The sequence below is a fragment of the Colobus angolensis genome, unplaced genomic scaffold (assembly GCF_000951035.1).
Source record: "Colobus angolensis palliatus isolate OR3802 unplaced genomic scaffold, Cang.pa_1.0 Scaffold46, whole genome shotgun sequence".
NCBI classification, from domain to species: domain Eukaryota; kingdom Metazoa; phylum Chordata; class Mammalia; order Primates; family Cercopithecidae; genus Colobus; species Colobus angolensis.
The window spans coordinates 12,188,855-12,202,590 of record NW_012118043.1 but is presented as its reverse complement, the minus strand read 5'-3'; the positions used below and the strand labels follow the sequence as shown (position 1 = coordinate 12,202,590).

General features: G+C 51.6%; 1 protein-coding gene across 2 annotated transcripts in view; it reads right to left on the bottom strand.

Moving 5' to 3' along the window:
• The window catches only part of KY (kyphoscoliosis peptidase), a 50,658-nt gene extending 38,004 nt beyond the window's left edge, over nt 1–12,654 (bottom strand). The window contains exons 1-3 of one of the 2 annotated variants that reach the window (XM_011958178.1): nt 11,850–12,654; nt 8,484–8,546; nt 4,397–4,459 (exon numbers count right to left, since the gene is read on the bottom strand). In XM_011958178.1, coding sequence (XP_011813568.1) covers nt 4,397–4,459; nt 8,484–8,546; nt 11,850–12,162 — 439 coding nt within the window. In that variant the 5' untranslated portion in view covers nt 12,163–12,654. The remainder of the gene's footprint in view (nt 1–4,396; nt 4,460–8,483; nt 8,547–11,849) is intronic. The other variant, XM_011958179.1, reaches the window with a different exon arrangement.
• Between the last annotated feature and the right edge of the window lie 1,082 nt (nt 12,655–13,736).

Below are 13,736 nucleotides of genomic sequence, written 5' to 3'. Positions count from 1 at the left end.
CTGTCAGGTGTGTGTGTGTGTGTGCATGTGCACGGGTGTATATATGTGTGCAGGGGTCATGGGATTCATGTGAAATACTTGCCATCATTGGTTTAAGGTGTTTGTTAACTTTTTCTATAACAGGTTGGCACATTTACAGCCTTTTTTCTTCTACCTTGGAGTTTTTTTTTTCTTTCCCTGCAGTAGCTTAGAGTCAGGAAAACAGCTAAAGCATTGGTAGTTAAAAAAAAAAAACAAACCCTTAAATAGTCCCTGGTTAGGTATTCAACAGAGACATGCTGTGATTCCACCCAGGATGCAGTAGTCAGGAAGTGGAGAGCAGTGACATCCCAGGAACGAGCATGATAGATGGTGACAGGGACTGTCTAGCTCTGTATAACATGCTGGAACACCACCCTTAGGGGGTACTGCCAGACACAGCATGAAAACCCCACTCAGCAGCTCTCATTGTGAGATGACAAGCTAGTGTTCCAGAGCTCAGGGCTGCCACTAGGCATCTGCTGGTGTGCATGATGAAGGTCGTCACTGGCAGCCCTGCCCCTGGCTTCCATTAGGAACTGAAAACAAAGGACCATTCATGATTTCTTCTATGGGCTGGAGCTCCACAGGGAGGTCTGAGGTCTGGAAACATGGCACTTTAACCCCAGTGCACGCATGATCAAAGAAGGCTACTCTACAAAGTGTTTGCATGGGAATAAGGGCTGATGACCTCGAGGACAGAAGCCCCAACAGAAAACTGACTCCCCAAGAATGTCCTTTGGGGTCAGGCATGGTGGCTTATGCCTGTAATCCCAGCATTTTGGGAAGCTGAGGGAGGGGGGTCGCTTGAGCCTAGGGGTTTGAGACCATTCTGGGCAACATAGTGAGACCCCATCTCTACAAAAAATGGAAAAAAAAAACCAGCCATGTGGTGGCACTCACCTGTGGCCCCAGCTACTCAGGCGGCTGAGGAAGGAGGATCACTTGAGCCCAGGAATTTGAGGCTGGAGTGAGCTGTGATCCAGCCTGGGCCACACAGTGAGACCCTGTCTCAAAAAAAAAAAAAAAAAGACAAGAAAAAGAATGTCCTTTGCAGGGGCTCCTTGTGATTACCCACCTTCCATTCATTCAACCCACACACCCACTACAGATCCATCTCCAAAGCCCCTTCCCTGACCCAAGATTCCAGTGTTCCTTTGTCACATGTTACATAAAGTCTACCATTGAAAGAGAGGCTGAGGAGGAGGGACAATGTTGAACCATTCCGAGCAACGAGTTCAGACTGAAACCTTAGGCTGCACGTTGAGGGTGGGGGTTGGGTGGGGGTACTGCACCCAGATCAGCACCACCAGATTGGTCCCTGTCCTGTATGGAAGGGACAGTATGGTGGAGTAGTTAAGCCCGCCAGTTTCGAGAGCACACAGACATGGGTTCAACTTCTGGGTCTGGTATGTGCTAACTGTGCAACTTCAGGCAAGTTATTTAAATCTCTCTGAGCTTCTCTATCTGTAAAATGAGGATGATAACCTTCCACAGAAGGTGGGTGTGGAGATTAAATGAGGTGAGCCATGAGAGGGGCTTAGCTTAATATCTGGCACACACCAAGTGTCCCGCCTCTGGTCACCGCTATTACTGTGATAGAGCTTCCAAGAAGGCTTCTCTGGGGGCTGATGTGGTTCTCAGAACAGAGCCCAAAGGTTGTCAAGTCTCATGGGATGAATAAGAAAGTGGCACATGGATTAACGATTCCCTGGCCCCTGCTTTCCAAAATGGCAGGTGCTGGTACCAACCTCCACAAAGCCAAATTTGAATTCATGTTTCTTTCCCAACCTGCTCCTCCTGCATCTCCCTCACCTTCATCCTCCCCATTGCTCAGGTCCCAAGCCTTGACTCCTCTCTTTCTCGTATACCCCAAATTCACACCATGGGGGAACGTCTCCTGCTGGATTATCATAATGCCTCTTAAGGGTTGTCTTGCTTCCAACCTTGCCCCCTCTGTTTATTCTCTACGCATTGGAGGCTGTCATGTTTACAACCATCTAATGGTTTCCAATCGCACTCAGATTAGAAGCCTCCCAGGCCCTGCCAACTCTGCCCTGTGTCCTCTCTGGCTCTTCTCCTGCTACCCCCACCTTGTCCCATGCCCCTCCCTTCCTCTTCACAGCACAGTTGTCTGCTCCTTGAACACGCAGACACGCTCTTGCCCGGGGGCCTTCACGCTCACTGCTCCCTCTGCTGGAAGCCCTTCCCCAGATACCCACATCATTTGTTCTTCATTCTTTCCTTGCTTAGAAGTCACTTTCCCAGTGAGACCTTTCTCACCTACTCCACTTTAAATTGTCCCTTGGGATAGGCTGAAGAATGACCTTTAGAGATATCCATGCCAGGAACCTGTGAATGTTACCTTATATGGCAAAGAGGACTATGCGGATGTGATTAAATTAAGGATCTTGAGATAGAGAGACCATCCTGATTATCTGGCTGGGCCCTGAATGCAACCACACGTATCCTTATACAAGGGAGCACAGGGAGATTCAGCTATTTATAAGCAGAGAAGGCAATGTGACAATGGAAGCAGAGATTGGAGTGAGGCAGCCACAAGCCATGGTGGGCCTGCAGCCTCTAGCAGCAGGAAGAGGCAAGTAACGAAGGCACCCCTAGAGCCTCTAAAAAAAAGCCAGTCCTGCTGACACGTTGACTTTAGCTCTGTGAAACAGATTTTGGGCTTCTGGGCTCCAGAAGTGTAAGAGAACAAATCTGTGGTATTTTAAGCCACCTCATTTGTGGAAATTTCCTATAGCTGCTATAGGAAATAAATACACAACCCTGCACAGCCCCAGACCCCCATTCCCACATACACTCCTTATCATCCTGCTTTACTTCCCCTCATGCCTTATCTGGATCAGGGTGTTTGACTTGTCAGGATTGTCTGTGTCTCCTCACTAGGATGTCAGCTCCACAAGGACAGCGGCCTTTGTCTGTCTTCTTCACTAAGTGAGGTAAGTGGTGCTAATCCACTCTCAATAGAGCCAGATATCTCTGAGTCCTTTTCTTTTGTGTTGAGCCATGTGTAGTTGAGTTCATTTTCGAGAAGCAACAGCATGTGGGCTTCTCCTTGTGGTTTCTAGGGCTGGTGGCAGGTCCTGCGGGGCCCACAGAAGTCTCTAAGGCCTGTCCTAGAGCTGCACTCTCAGGAATTCTGGCCTAAAGGGACACTGGCCTGTACTGTGAGGAGAGCCAGCTCCCCCATGCTGGTAACCCCAGTTGGCTGGCCTTTCATCACTACCTGCCAGCGCCTTCCTCTAGAGAAGCTGGTCCACCTGTATTTCAGAGAGCAATTCCCTGAGACGTTCCAATCCTCCAGGGCCTCCAGAGTCCTCCTGCTTCATGTGGGGCATGGGGGAAGTCACTGCCTCTGAATTTGATCAGATAATTTCCTTGCAGGTTAGGACATCAACTCTCAGAGCAAGTGTGATGAACTCTTACGGCTGAGCCTGTGAGAGCACACAGACACCAGGGCCCAGTATTTAATGCAGAGCAGTTAACCAAGGTGGGAGTGAGACTCTCTAACCTGGCCTCCCGCCACCATTGCTGTGGGGCCCTCCTGTCTCTATCCTGTCACGTGCTCAGATCCAGTCAACTGTAGAGTCAGTGATGCTCTTGCCTGTCTTCCCCGAGTCCCCAGAGCCTGTCCCCAAAAAGTGAGGACTCCCAACGAAGGTGCCTCTCACTCTGCCTTGCTGTGGCAAACTCACTGGATAGGATGCCCTGGGAAGGCTCAGTCTCAGCAGGAGAGGCCGAATAACAGCTATGGGTCAGGACAAGGGAGGGCTTGGATGCCATGAGCCAGCAGGAGGGAGACTGGTTTCCAGGGGAGATGAGGAAGCAGAGATGTGTGAAGGTTAACAGCTGAGGCATTGCTGGGGTTCAGGCTGCCCAGCTCTGACTCTTGCTGGCCATGTGATCTTGGACACATGACAGCCTTTCCAAGCCTCAGTTTACTCATCTGTAATTTGAGGATGGTAAAGAGGAGTACCTGTCAAACAGGATTACTGTGAAGCTTAATTTACATGAGAATAAGTGCATAAGTCTGGCACATGGTTAGCATTCAACAAATGCTGAATGTTGAATGTTGAATAGTGATGACAGTAATAGTGAAGATGATGACAGCAGCGGGCTCTGAGGCCCACGGGCTTTATTTCTTGATCTCATGGTGAGGGGAAGACTCAGACCATGAAGCCTCTTGCTGCTTCCCGTGAGACATAGGGAGAGGAAAAGGGTTTTCCAAAACCCATGGGCGCAGAGAGGACCCTGCTCCCCACAGTCTGAGCTCCACATCCTGGGCTGTCACTGGCCAGAGCATCAGGTCTGGGCACATGTCTGCAGGGGAAGTCATGGCTAGCAGTGAATCACTTACCTTGGCTGTCGTAGGAAGTGATCACCTGGGGCTGCTGAGGGTGCTGCTTCTCCACCAAGTTTTCTATTTAAGGAAGACAGAGAGGCCTGCAGTGACCACTGGGGAATTTACCCCAGGCAGAGCAAAGAGCTGTATGTGTTTGCAGGAAAGGTGGGCTGGCGAGGGCCAAGCACATCCCCAGGCCTAAATGTGTGCACACCCTCACAGTGTGCACATGTGCAAACCAGCACAACGACACTGTGCATGGAGACAAATGCCTGGAAGCCCATGTGCACATATCCCTTGTGCCTCTTATCAGGTGCACACACGCTGGGTTTCTTCTGGAACAGGCTACCAGTCTTCCATGGTCTTTGTAGCCATAACTCCCAACTTTGGTGTTACCAGGCACAGTTTCAAAAGCACTGTCCATACACAGGTGCCTCACTGATCTTCACACCTTTCTGTGGAGCAGGCTGGGAGGTTCTGACCTGGGACTTGAACCCCAGGTCTTCTGACTCCCAGTTGAGCCTTCTGCTTCTTTTTTTTTTTTTTTTTTGAGATAGAGTCTCGCTCTGTCCCCCAGGCTGGAGGGCAGTGGCGCGATCTCCGTTCACTGCAAGCATCACCTTCCGGGTTCATGCCATTCTCCTGCCTCAGCCTCCCGAGTAGCTGGGACTACAGGCACCTGCAACCACGCCTGGCTAATTTTTTTTTTTTGGTAGAGATGGGGTTTCACCGTGTTAGCCAGGATGGTCTTGATTTCCTGACTTTGTGATCCACCTGCCTCGGCCTCCCAAAGTGCTGGGATTACAGGCGTGAGCCACTGTGCCTGGCCGAGCCTCCTGCTTCTTGATGAGAAGAAGCAGCCTAGGAGATGGGATGATGTGTAGTTTGGTTCTGTTTCACAAACATTTGCAGGGCATGCACTCTACGCACATTCTCTCCACATGCTGGGATATTTCTGTCCCTGGGACACAGAGTTGTCCTCAGTGCCTAGAGGGGTCAGGCTGCCATGGAGTGATGCCTAGTTCCTGCCATTGGCCAAGAAGCGGGAGCTCACAGGCTTACTTGCCCTCCTACGGGAAGCATGACCTTTCCTCCCTTCTTTACAGTTACTGCTGTGGCCTGCTCTTAGTGAGGCTGCCCTTGAACCTCTGCTTCAGAGGGGTGGGGGAAAGGCTGGGCAAGGGGAGGATGGCGGCAGCTGGAGGTTCACCCACCACTACCACCCTGGCCTGCCATCTTCTCTCTATAGCTTCCTGCTGGCTTGCAGTGGGCTTGTCACTGGAGGTGACCACTGGGACCAGTGCCTCAGTGTGGAAACAAGTACGCCTCTGGGGCATTGGCCTGAACAGGTCCATTTAGATGATTCTTCCTGTGCAGATCAGCCACTCAGTGGTTCCCATGCCTGGGCCCACGCAGAAGCCAATCAAGGTGGGGGGTGAGGTACTGAGCCAGGCTGGATTTGTGATCCAACTGACAGGGTCTTCCCCTGGAAAGCCTGCCTGCTCCAGCCTTCTCCTATGAACAGGCCCAGCTAGGTCCCTAAGCCCCACACTAGTCAGCTGAGGGCTAGGTCCACTGTGTATTCCAATATGGGGTTATGTGGCATGCGGGGCTGGAGCTGCAGACCAGGCGAGGACAGGAGGCCAGGGCCGCCTCCTGCAGGCACAGCTGGCAGTGCCTCGGCTGGCTAAGGGAGGAAACAAGATCCGGGAAGGGAATCCTCAAGGAGGGTGATTGGCTGGCATAGCTGCTGTGGGGTATTTATAGCCAAGGCTGCACAATTGGTTTCCCTTTAGCTGTGGGGTGTCAGTCCCTGTGCTACTAGGCAGACTTTGTCCAGGACCAAGGAAAGTAGCCAATCACAGCAGGGGAAGCCCGTTGCTGGGCAAGCTATTGGGGTGGGGTGGCGGGGGTGAGGAGGCGGCTGGGCCCAAACACCTGCTACTTCGAAAAGTTTGGAGCTCTCTAGTCTCAGCACCCTGCCAATGCCCCAGCCCAAGCAGTGCACGGGGTAGCAAGAGGGGGAATATGTGCCCTTCTGGACCAACCCCATGCTCAGCAGCGTCTGTGTGCACTCCACCAGCACATGCCATCAGCCACTGCCTTCTGAGATGGAAGCCATCCAGTTACCAGGGCTGGGCAGCCTGCTGGTTACCAGAGCTGGGTGCCTTGGGCACCAGTAAGGCAGGTATGAGAAAAGGTCAGCTTCAATACCTGCACTCAGAATCTCAGCATCAGAAAACACAGAAAGAAACTAATTTTAATTTCTGCATGCATGCAAACGTACTATTTGAAAAATAAATGAAATTTTGCTTTACACATGTTGGTGGAATGGTAGAAGCGTCATTTTTTCTGGGCTCAGGGCCTCTGTAGAGCCTCTCTCCAGCCCTGCATGTACCTGAAACTCCCAGTTCTCATGGTGGTTTTGCAAGAACTATTTTAATCATCTTCTATCAGCTGACACATAGTGCTAAGACTCACTTCATGTCTTTTACAAGAGTCTTGTAATGGTCTTGTAATAGTCAATGTGTCACTTTGTGTTTTGTGATATTTTTCCACTAACCTTCTCCTAAATCAGAAACCCAGAAGATGGTAAAAATAGAATGAATTCAGTATATTTCAATCTTCTCCTGATGTAATAACATGCCTGAGAAGCCCTAAGATGAGTGTCAGACAACTCAGGCAAGGTATGAGAGAGCTGCAACCAACAAGATGCTGTGCTTCTTTGCTTCCACCTGTGGCTTGCTTGCCCGCTCACCCACTCACACATGGGTCGAGCATGTGTACCTTCCATGCCCTGCATGGCCATTTCTGTGGCTAACAGGTCTCTGGGGGTCTGATTCTTATCAAAATTCTCAATAGCCCATAGCAGAGTTTTGTTAGCTTTGGCATCTACTTCAGTAGAGCTAAAGCTGGCATGTCTACCAACTGATGGCCCCTGTAGCAAGGTTCCAGGGAAGCCGTTGCACCCATGCATGTCTATCGGTTAGGACACAGAGGGGGTGGTTCCCTGGCAGTGGCAGGGTGCGGGTGGGCGGTGTGTCTTGAGGACTCCTACCAAAGGCAGGGAACACAGGAAGCCTCTTCACCTCCAGGGTGTCGAGACTCACCTGCAGTGCATTAGAATCCCAATCATTTTAACATAGCTCCCCTGAGGGCAGTGTTCTTGGTTGTCTTAGGCTCATGCCTGGCACAAAGTAAGCACTATAGGCATTTGTGGACAGAATGAGTGAATGAATTCACTTTTAGAACTTCGTCTTTCCCTTTCATTATTGTCAGAAGGATGGTAGAACATAGCAGTTTAGTCCTATTCATCTGCAATCCTATTTCCCCATTTGTGTCATGGAGGGTGGTTCCTTTAGACTGGCATTTGACAAGCCAGTCATCTGATCCCAGGGCACACTTAGCTGGGGGCGGATGGAGTTCTCTACTGGGGTTCTGGGAGTAGAGGTTTGGTCTCTACTAGAACCCTCATGTGTCCACTGTGCAATGTCCCTGATGTTTGTCCCTGGAGGCTGGGCTAATGAACTCTAAAGGGAATAGAATAAAGCCTATTATAGTTGACCCCTTAGTGTTCCCAAAGAGATCCTGGGCCTGGGGCGGCAGATGCCTGGCACCAGAAAAAAGAGGCTTTGGAAGCTGACTTCATATTGTATTTTGGGTCCAGACCAGCAGGAAGCTATAGAACCCTTGAGTGGCATCTTCTCAGGCTTCAAGTCATACTGTCCCAAGGCAGACCACTGTCCTCTCTGCTGGGAAACATTTTCAAAAGATAGATGGCTGCCTGTCATAGGAGCACACTCAAACCTCACCATCCCAAGGGATGTTAAGTCCTCCCCTACAGCTCAGCCAGCAAACAAATGGGTGCTCAAGTTCCTGGCACTGTTCTTCAGCCACAGCCTCCAGGAGAGCAGGAGACCTGACACCAGGGACCACTTCCCACAGTCACAGTGGTCCTAGAGGCCTGGCTGGGTCAGGAGCAGCCACTTTCTGTTCAGTGGTTAGATGTCTAGGGCCAGTCTTCAAATGAGTGAAACCCAATCCTTCCAGTTATTATTCAATGTATTAAATCCTATAGGTTGAAAGGAAAAAGAGAATTTACCGTGAAGGTCATTTCCTTCTAATTTCTGCCATCTTCGGACTCCATTTCCAATGCCTTGGTATCCTGCAAAATAACAAGTTTCTCTGAGGCAGGAGACCCAGGGCAAAAGAGTGATGTGCCAGTTGCAGACTTATCTGGGTTATGGTAGAGCAGGTGGATCTTGGCTCTCTTGGAATCTGAGAGAGGCTACCCATGAATCAGATGCCCCTGAGGAAATGAATGCAACTCTCAAAATTCAAAACATTTAAAAAGTGTTAAAATAGTTTTCAAGGGCAGTGGGGTTGGTTATCAGGATCATTTGGGGAGAATTTTTGTAGTAGACATGCCCATTTTCCACTTCCACCTCTCCACTGCATACATATGAAAGCATTATTTTAGAAGTCATTTGCTATCCACGTTGCCTGCCTATTTCTGTAAGTGGTGAATCACTCACTTTTAGAGTCTTGATACAGAGTGGGGGGAGTGGGCTAAGACTGTCAATCCCAATGGGAACGGAAAATGACAGTTGCCAGTTCTCTTGGCCTCCCTTGCAGCTAGAGGGTAAACACATATGGCCTAGCCATGGCCAATCTGATGTACCTGTGTTTCACTCTGCTTTGGGACCTGGTGATGCAACAGGGAAGGGAAGGAAACTCTCGCTCTGGCTGCGGCTGCAAGTGGTAGCCGCAAGGTCGAGTTCCTGGCACAGCATGGGGATACGTTCTGGCAGCGGGTGCTGCTGCAATAAAATTGAGATTCTGGCGCGGAAGGAGTATTCAGTGCTCCTTGGTGGCCGAGGAGGTTTCCTCACTAGACCAGCTCTGTGGTACTGCTTGTGGCACTGTTCCTGGAAGTTTAGCCTTGAGTCTTATTCTCCAGCCCTCTCAACCACTCAGGGGCCGCCACTCCCTTCTTAACACCCTTCTTTTCTGCAGAGTCCCCCATAGCCAGTGCCAGTGACTTACCACTTGGAACCCTCATGACACACCTATGGAGTAGAATACACAAATCACATAGATTTTTGGGATAAGGCCTGAGACTTCAAAACTCATTGGGTCTTGCTGCAGGCAGCTATAGGCTATATCCTCTACTGCCGCAGGAATATATGCACTCTACTTTCTGATAGGAGTTGAGGGCTTTCAGGCACGTTTTGGAGAAGAACTGTTCTAGGGAAATGACTGGGAGGATGCTAGGGCCTTACAGAAATAGGAGAGAACATCTGCTGGCTCTGTAGCCCAAATTCCTAGTGATCTAGCCTGTCCACACTCTCCTTGCCTTCTTGTCCCCCTGACTCTTTTCTTCCACAAGGCCACCAGCAGAAGGGCCACTGGTTACAGATTACTGCATCCTCTTCATTGCAATAATAACTGAGCTTTGATCTTTTCTGACATGGAGCCTAGGCCCTCTTTTACATAGCCAAGGAAGATCCACTCTCCAGTGGAGGACCTGGAGTGCAGAGGAGAAAGGAGGAGATACCTGGAAGTGAGCATGGGTTTGTTTTAGATCTTTGCACCCATGGGAGGCTTTGGAACAAGCTGATCTTGTTGGGCATTTTCCTCCCTTAGGCTGTTTTTTGAGGAGGGGGTCTGCAGGCTGGCTTACCCTGGGGTCTCCTGAATATCATTGTTGACCATCAGCCATCAAAAGTCATGCACTTCCCCTCTTCTCTGCTCTGGTTGTGAGTAAGTGACAGAGATCTCTACACTGTCATTCATAGCATCTGTGAGAAACGGCCATCAGGAAAATATTTGGAGAAAAAGCTCCGCAGAAAGGGCCCAGCCATTAGGGGTCCTTTTTTCTCTGTCATAGTCACAAGTGTGCATACATCAGTCTGGAGTCATGGCGAGTTTGTGCTAGGTGTTGGGCACCTCTCAGGGCAGTTCTGATGCCTGGTATTTCCTGGGCTTCTCTGCATTCTTTGCCCTTTCTAGTGTCAGAGTCCTTAGAAGTGACGTGATCAGAGAGGATTGGGAGTAGGGGACTCGTGAGCTGAGCTGGAACTAGGCCTCACCACACACTGGAGAAGGCATTCTGGACTGTGGTACATGTATTCAGAGCAGTCTCATTTCTGTCAAGAAGTTGATGCCCTCTGCTGATTTTCTAACTACAAATACCCTGGACAGGCCATTTCCCCTTCTCCCAAGAGCAGGTCTGAGAACTAAAGAGTCAACGAATCCAAACAACTCCTGCTTCAGTCAGGAATCAGCCCTGAGACTAGAGTGCCTGTCAACATACTCAGCCCTCTAGATTCTGTTTCTTTCCCCTGCCTGCCTTCCCAAGAAGTCCCCAGGGCTCCGGGGGTAGCTCTAGCCTATGTGGCTGGTAGTGGCAAGGCCATCCACAGCCGCATTACTTTAGCAAGGCAGGTGGAAGGTGGATGTTCAATGCGCACAGAGGCTCTGGGGACAGAAGAACCAAGGGCAGAGCAGCAGCAGGAATTCCAAGGAGCTCCAGAGCTGGAGGGGAGGAGAGAGGCAGAAGTCATTCTCCTGCATGGACTGTCAGGCCTAACTTCTAAAGAACTGGCCCACAGTCCGCCTAGTGCATCCTCACACCAGCCTCGGAGACAGCTTGCCATCCAGGACCCTGAGGTTCTCTGGCTTTTCAGGGGCTTATTTAACCTCCCTTGTCATCCATCTGTACTCTATTCACATTGTGTTCTGTCATCTGGAGAACAGAGAGGCCCGGATCCTGCTTTCCACAATCACTCTGTAAACAGTCACTTTATTTTACCAATCTACAATTTTAAAATTTATCCAGAAAATATGTAGGACAAGTAAAATTGATGGATAAGTTCAAGTGGAGACAGCAGGTTTCAAATCTTACCCTATCCAAACCTGCGTTCCTTTTACGCCTTTCATGCCTGCCATCTATAGGAGGCTAGGAGAAAGTCTCAAGAAAGGAGAAACTGAGGCTGTAAATTGTGCAGGGCCACACAGGGAGCTCCCCAACTCAAAGTCTGACTCAGCACAAAGGTTTCCCAGCCTCCCCTGTGCCCTGCACTGTGCTGTGGGAGGGGAGCAGGCCTCTGCTACTGGTGAGTGAACCCTGAGGCTCTGGCCGCCTTCCTCCAGGGTATCTTCCAGTCTTGCTCTCCCTGTCAGGGAGTGGCTGGGAGGAAAAAGACTCCCAGGGGTGACGGAAGCACCCACAGGCCTGCACAGGGAGTCAAACTGGGGCAATCACGGGGCTGCGCGTTGCCACGGGACTGCGCGTTGCCACGGGACGCCGGTGCCACTGCGGGGAAGCGACGGCAGCCATGGGGGAGAGGGTCAGGCTCGCAGACCTCTTTCGGGGGAGCAATGGGCGCCCCCCGGCGGGCGGGCCCTTGTGGCATGGAGGCCGAGGTGCCGGGGGACCCGGGGACCCGGGTCGGGCGCGCGTTACCTCCTCGGCGCTGCAGCAGCGCGCTCGGGTCCGCCTGCTGGTCTGAGTGCGTACCCTGTGCGGCGCGCCGCTTCTCCGAGTGCACGATCAGCAGCATGTCAATAGATACGGCGTTGATGTCCTTCTTCAGCTCCATGATGCCGCCTCCCTTCCGACCTGGGCGCCGCGGCCGCACACTAGGCTGCTCGCGCTGCAAATGGCCCCGTGCGCGCAGCTGCCCCACACGGGAGAGGGCGAGGGCGCGGGAGAGGGCGCTCCCCCGCCGCTGGAGCTGCAGGGCGCCGCGTTTCGCTGACTCTGCCAAACACGCCATTAGGGCCCTCCTGGGAGGGCGCTACCCTAATGAAGCGGTTCTAAGTCACCTTTGAAAGGAAATCCCCAGGCCCAAGCCTTGACCTGCACCGGGGCCATAGTCGGCAGAGGCGGCCGGTCCAGAGCCTCCCTCCCTGCGCCCCTGCCTCCCGCTCGGTGCATTTGAAGCGCTGGTCCTGGGCTCCAGGACTTCTCTGGCTGAGCGCTGCCTCATCCCCACGGTCTCCGGAGGGTTCCCGAGAGGGCCCGGAGCCCACCTCCCACGAGAAGCCCCTGGCAAATACAGAAATCGCACAGTGCTGTCAACATTGAGAGTAGGTTCAGGAAAAGGAAAGACAGCAAAGGGGCTCCAGATTGAATTGGAAGATGTGCAGAAATTGGCCAAGTTTTGGCCTCGACCTCCCTCGTTCCCCGGGTGGGTTTTGGAGGTTGACAGTTCTCTCCCTAGGAGGGAGTTGGGTGGGGTTTTGGAGTCAGGAGCTCCCCCCAGTTACGGCCCCTCTAGAACTTGGAACATGCCCATTGAATATCAAGCTAACGATCTTCTTTGATCTGAAACGAAAGTCTTAAAGTCTCTGTTCCTTCTAGAAGCCTGGCTTCTGCCCTGTGGGGAAGGAGGGAGGGGGAGAGGAGGAGGCTGGGGCACAGGGAGCTGGACCTGAGAAGCCTTCTATTTTTAGCCCGGCCTGGCCTGCCCAGCCAACAGCAGCAGGGATTTGGCTGTAGGTCTCAGGAGTGTTTACATAGGCTTCTGCCTGGTACCCCTGGGCACTAACGACCCACCCTGCTGGGGGCGTTCCTCTAATTCGAGTTTCTGCTGTTAATAAATGCCCCCCACATGGAGGCCTTTGCTCTGGGAGCCCTCCCTACATTGGAGTGTATGAACCCCACCTTGTAGCATGGTCCTGAGAGATCTCAGATCCTCCTTGGAGGAGCCAGTGTCACACAGACTACATTCCAGTACCACTTCCATCACTTCCTGGCTGTGTGACCTTGGACTAGCCATTTCCCCTCCACCTTCTCACCCTTATCACCGGGTTGATAAAAATTTCTCATATGGCTCTTGTGAGAATGGCATGAATATAAGGCACCTGGTGCACAGAAAGTAGTCTTCACATGGTAGGTAATACCTTCACATGTAGGTAGGAAATACTTCACCCTTACTTCATTTTAAGGATGAGTAAAGGGACAGATGGAGTGAGAAGTGATTGGTGGAGCAGAGAAGCAGGAGACATGTCACAGCCACACCCTGATATTCTGAAGATCTTCCCCCAATAACAGTGGCTCAGAGTTTGGTCCAATGTAAAGGCTGTTGTCTTATTGCATTACCAGCGCCCCCTGCCCCCCTGCCCCCCACCTCACTCACTGGGCATCTGATGAAAGGAGAGGTTATTGGCTTCCAGAAATGTTGAACTGGAGTCCCCAGAGAGCTGAGGCCATAGATAGACAAGTGGAGATGGGTGACTCCCAAGGCAGGTTTCCTTCTGCTAAAGTGAGTCTTGTCCTATCTGTATGTGTGCAGGTACACACACACACACACACACACCTGGGAGGCTGGCTAACACTTGCTGTCTA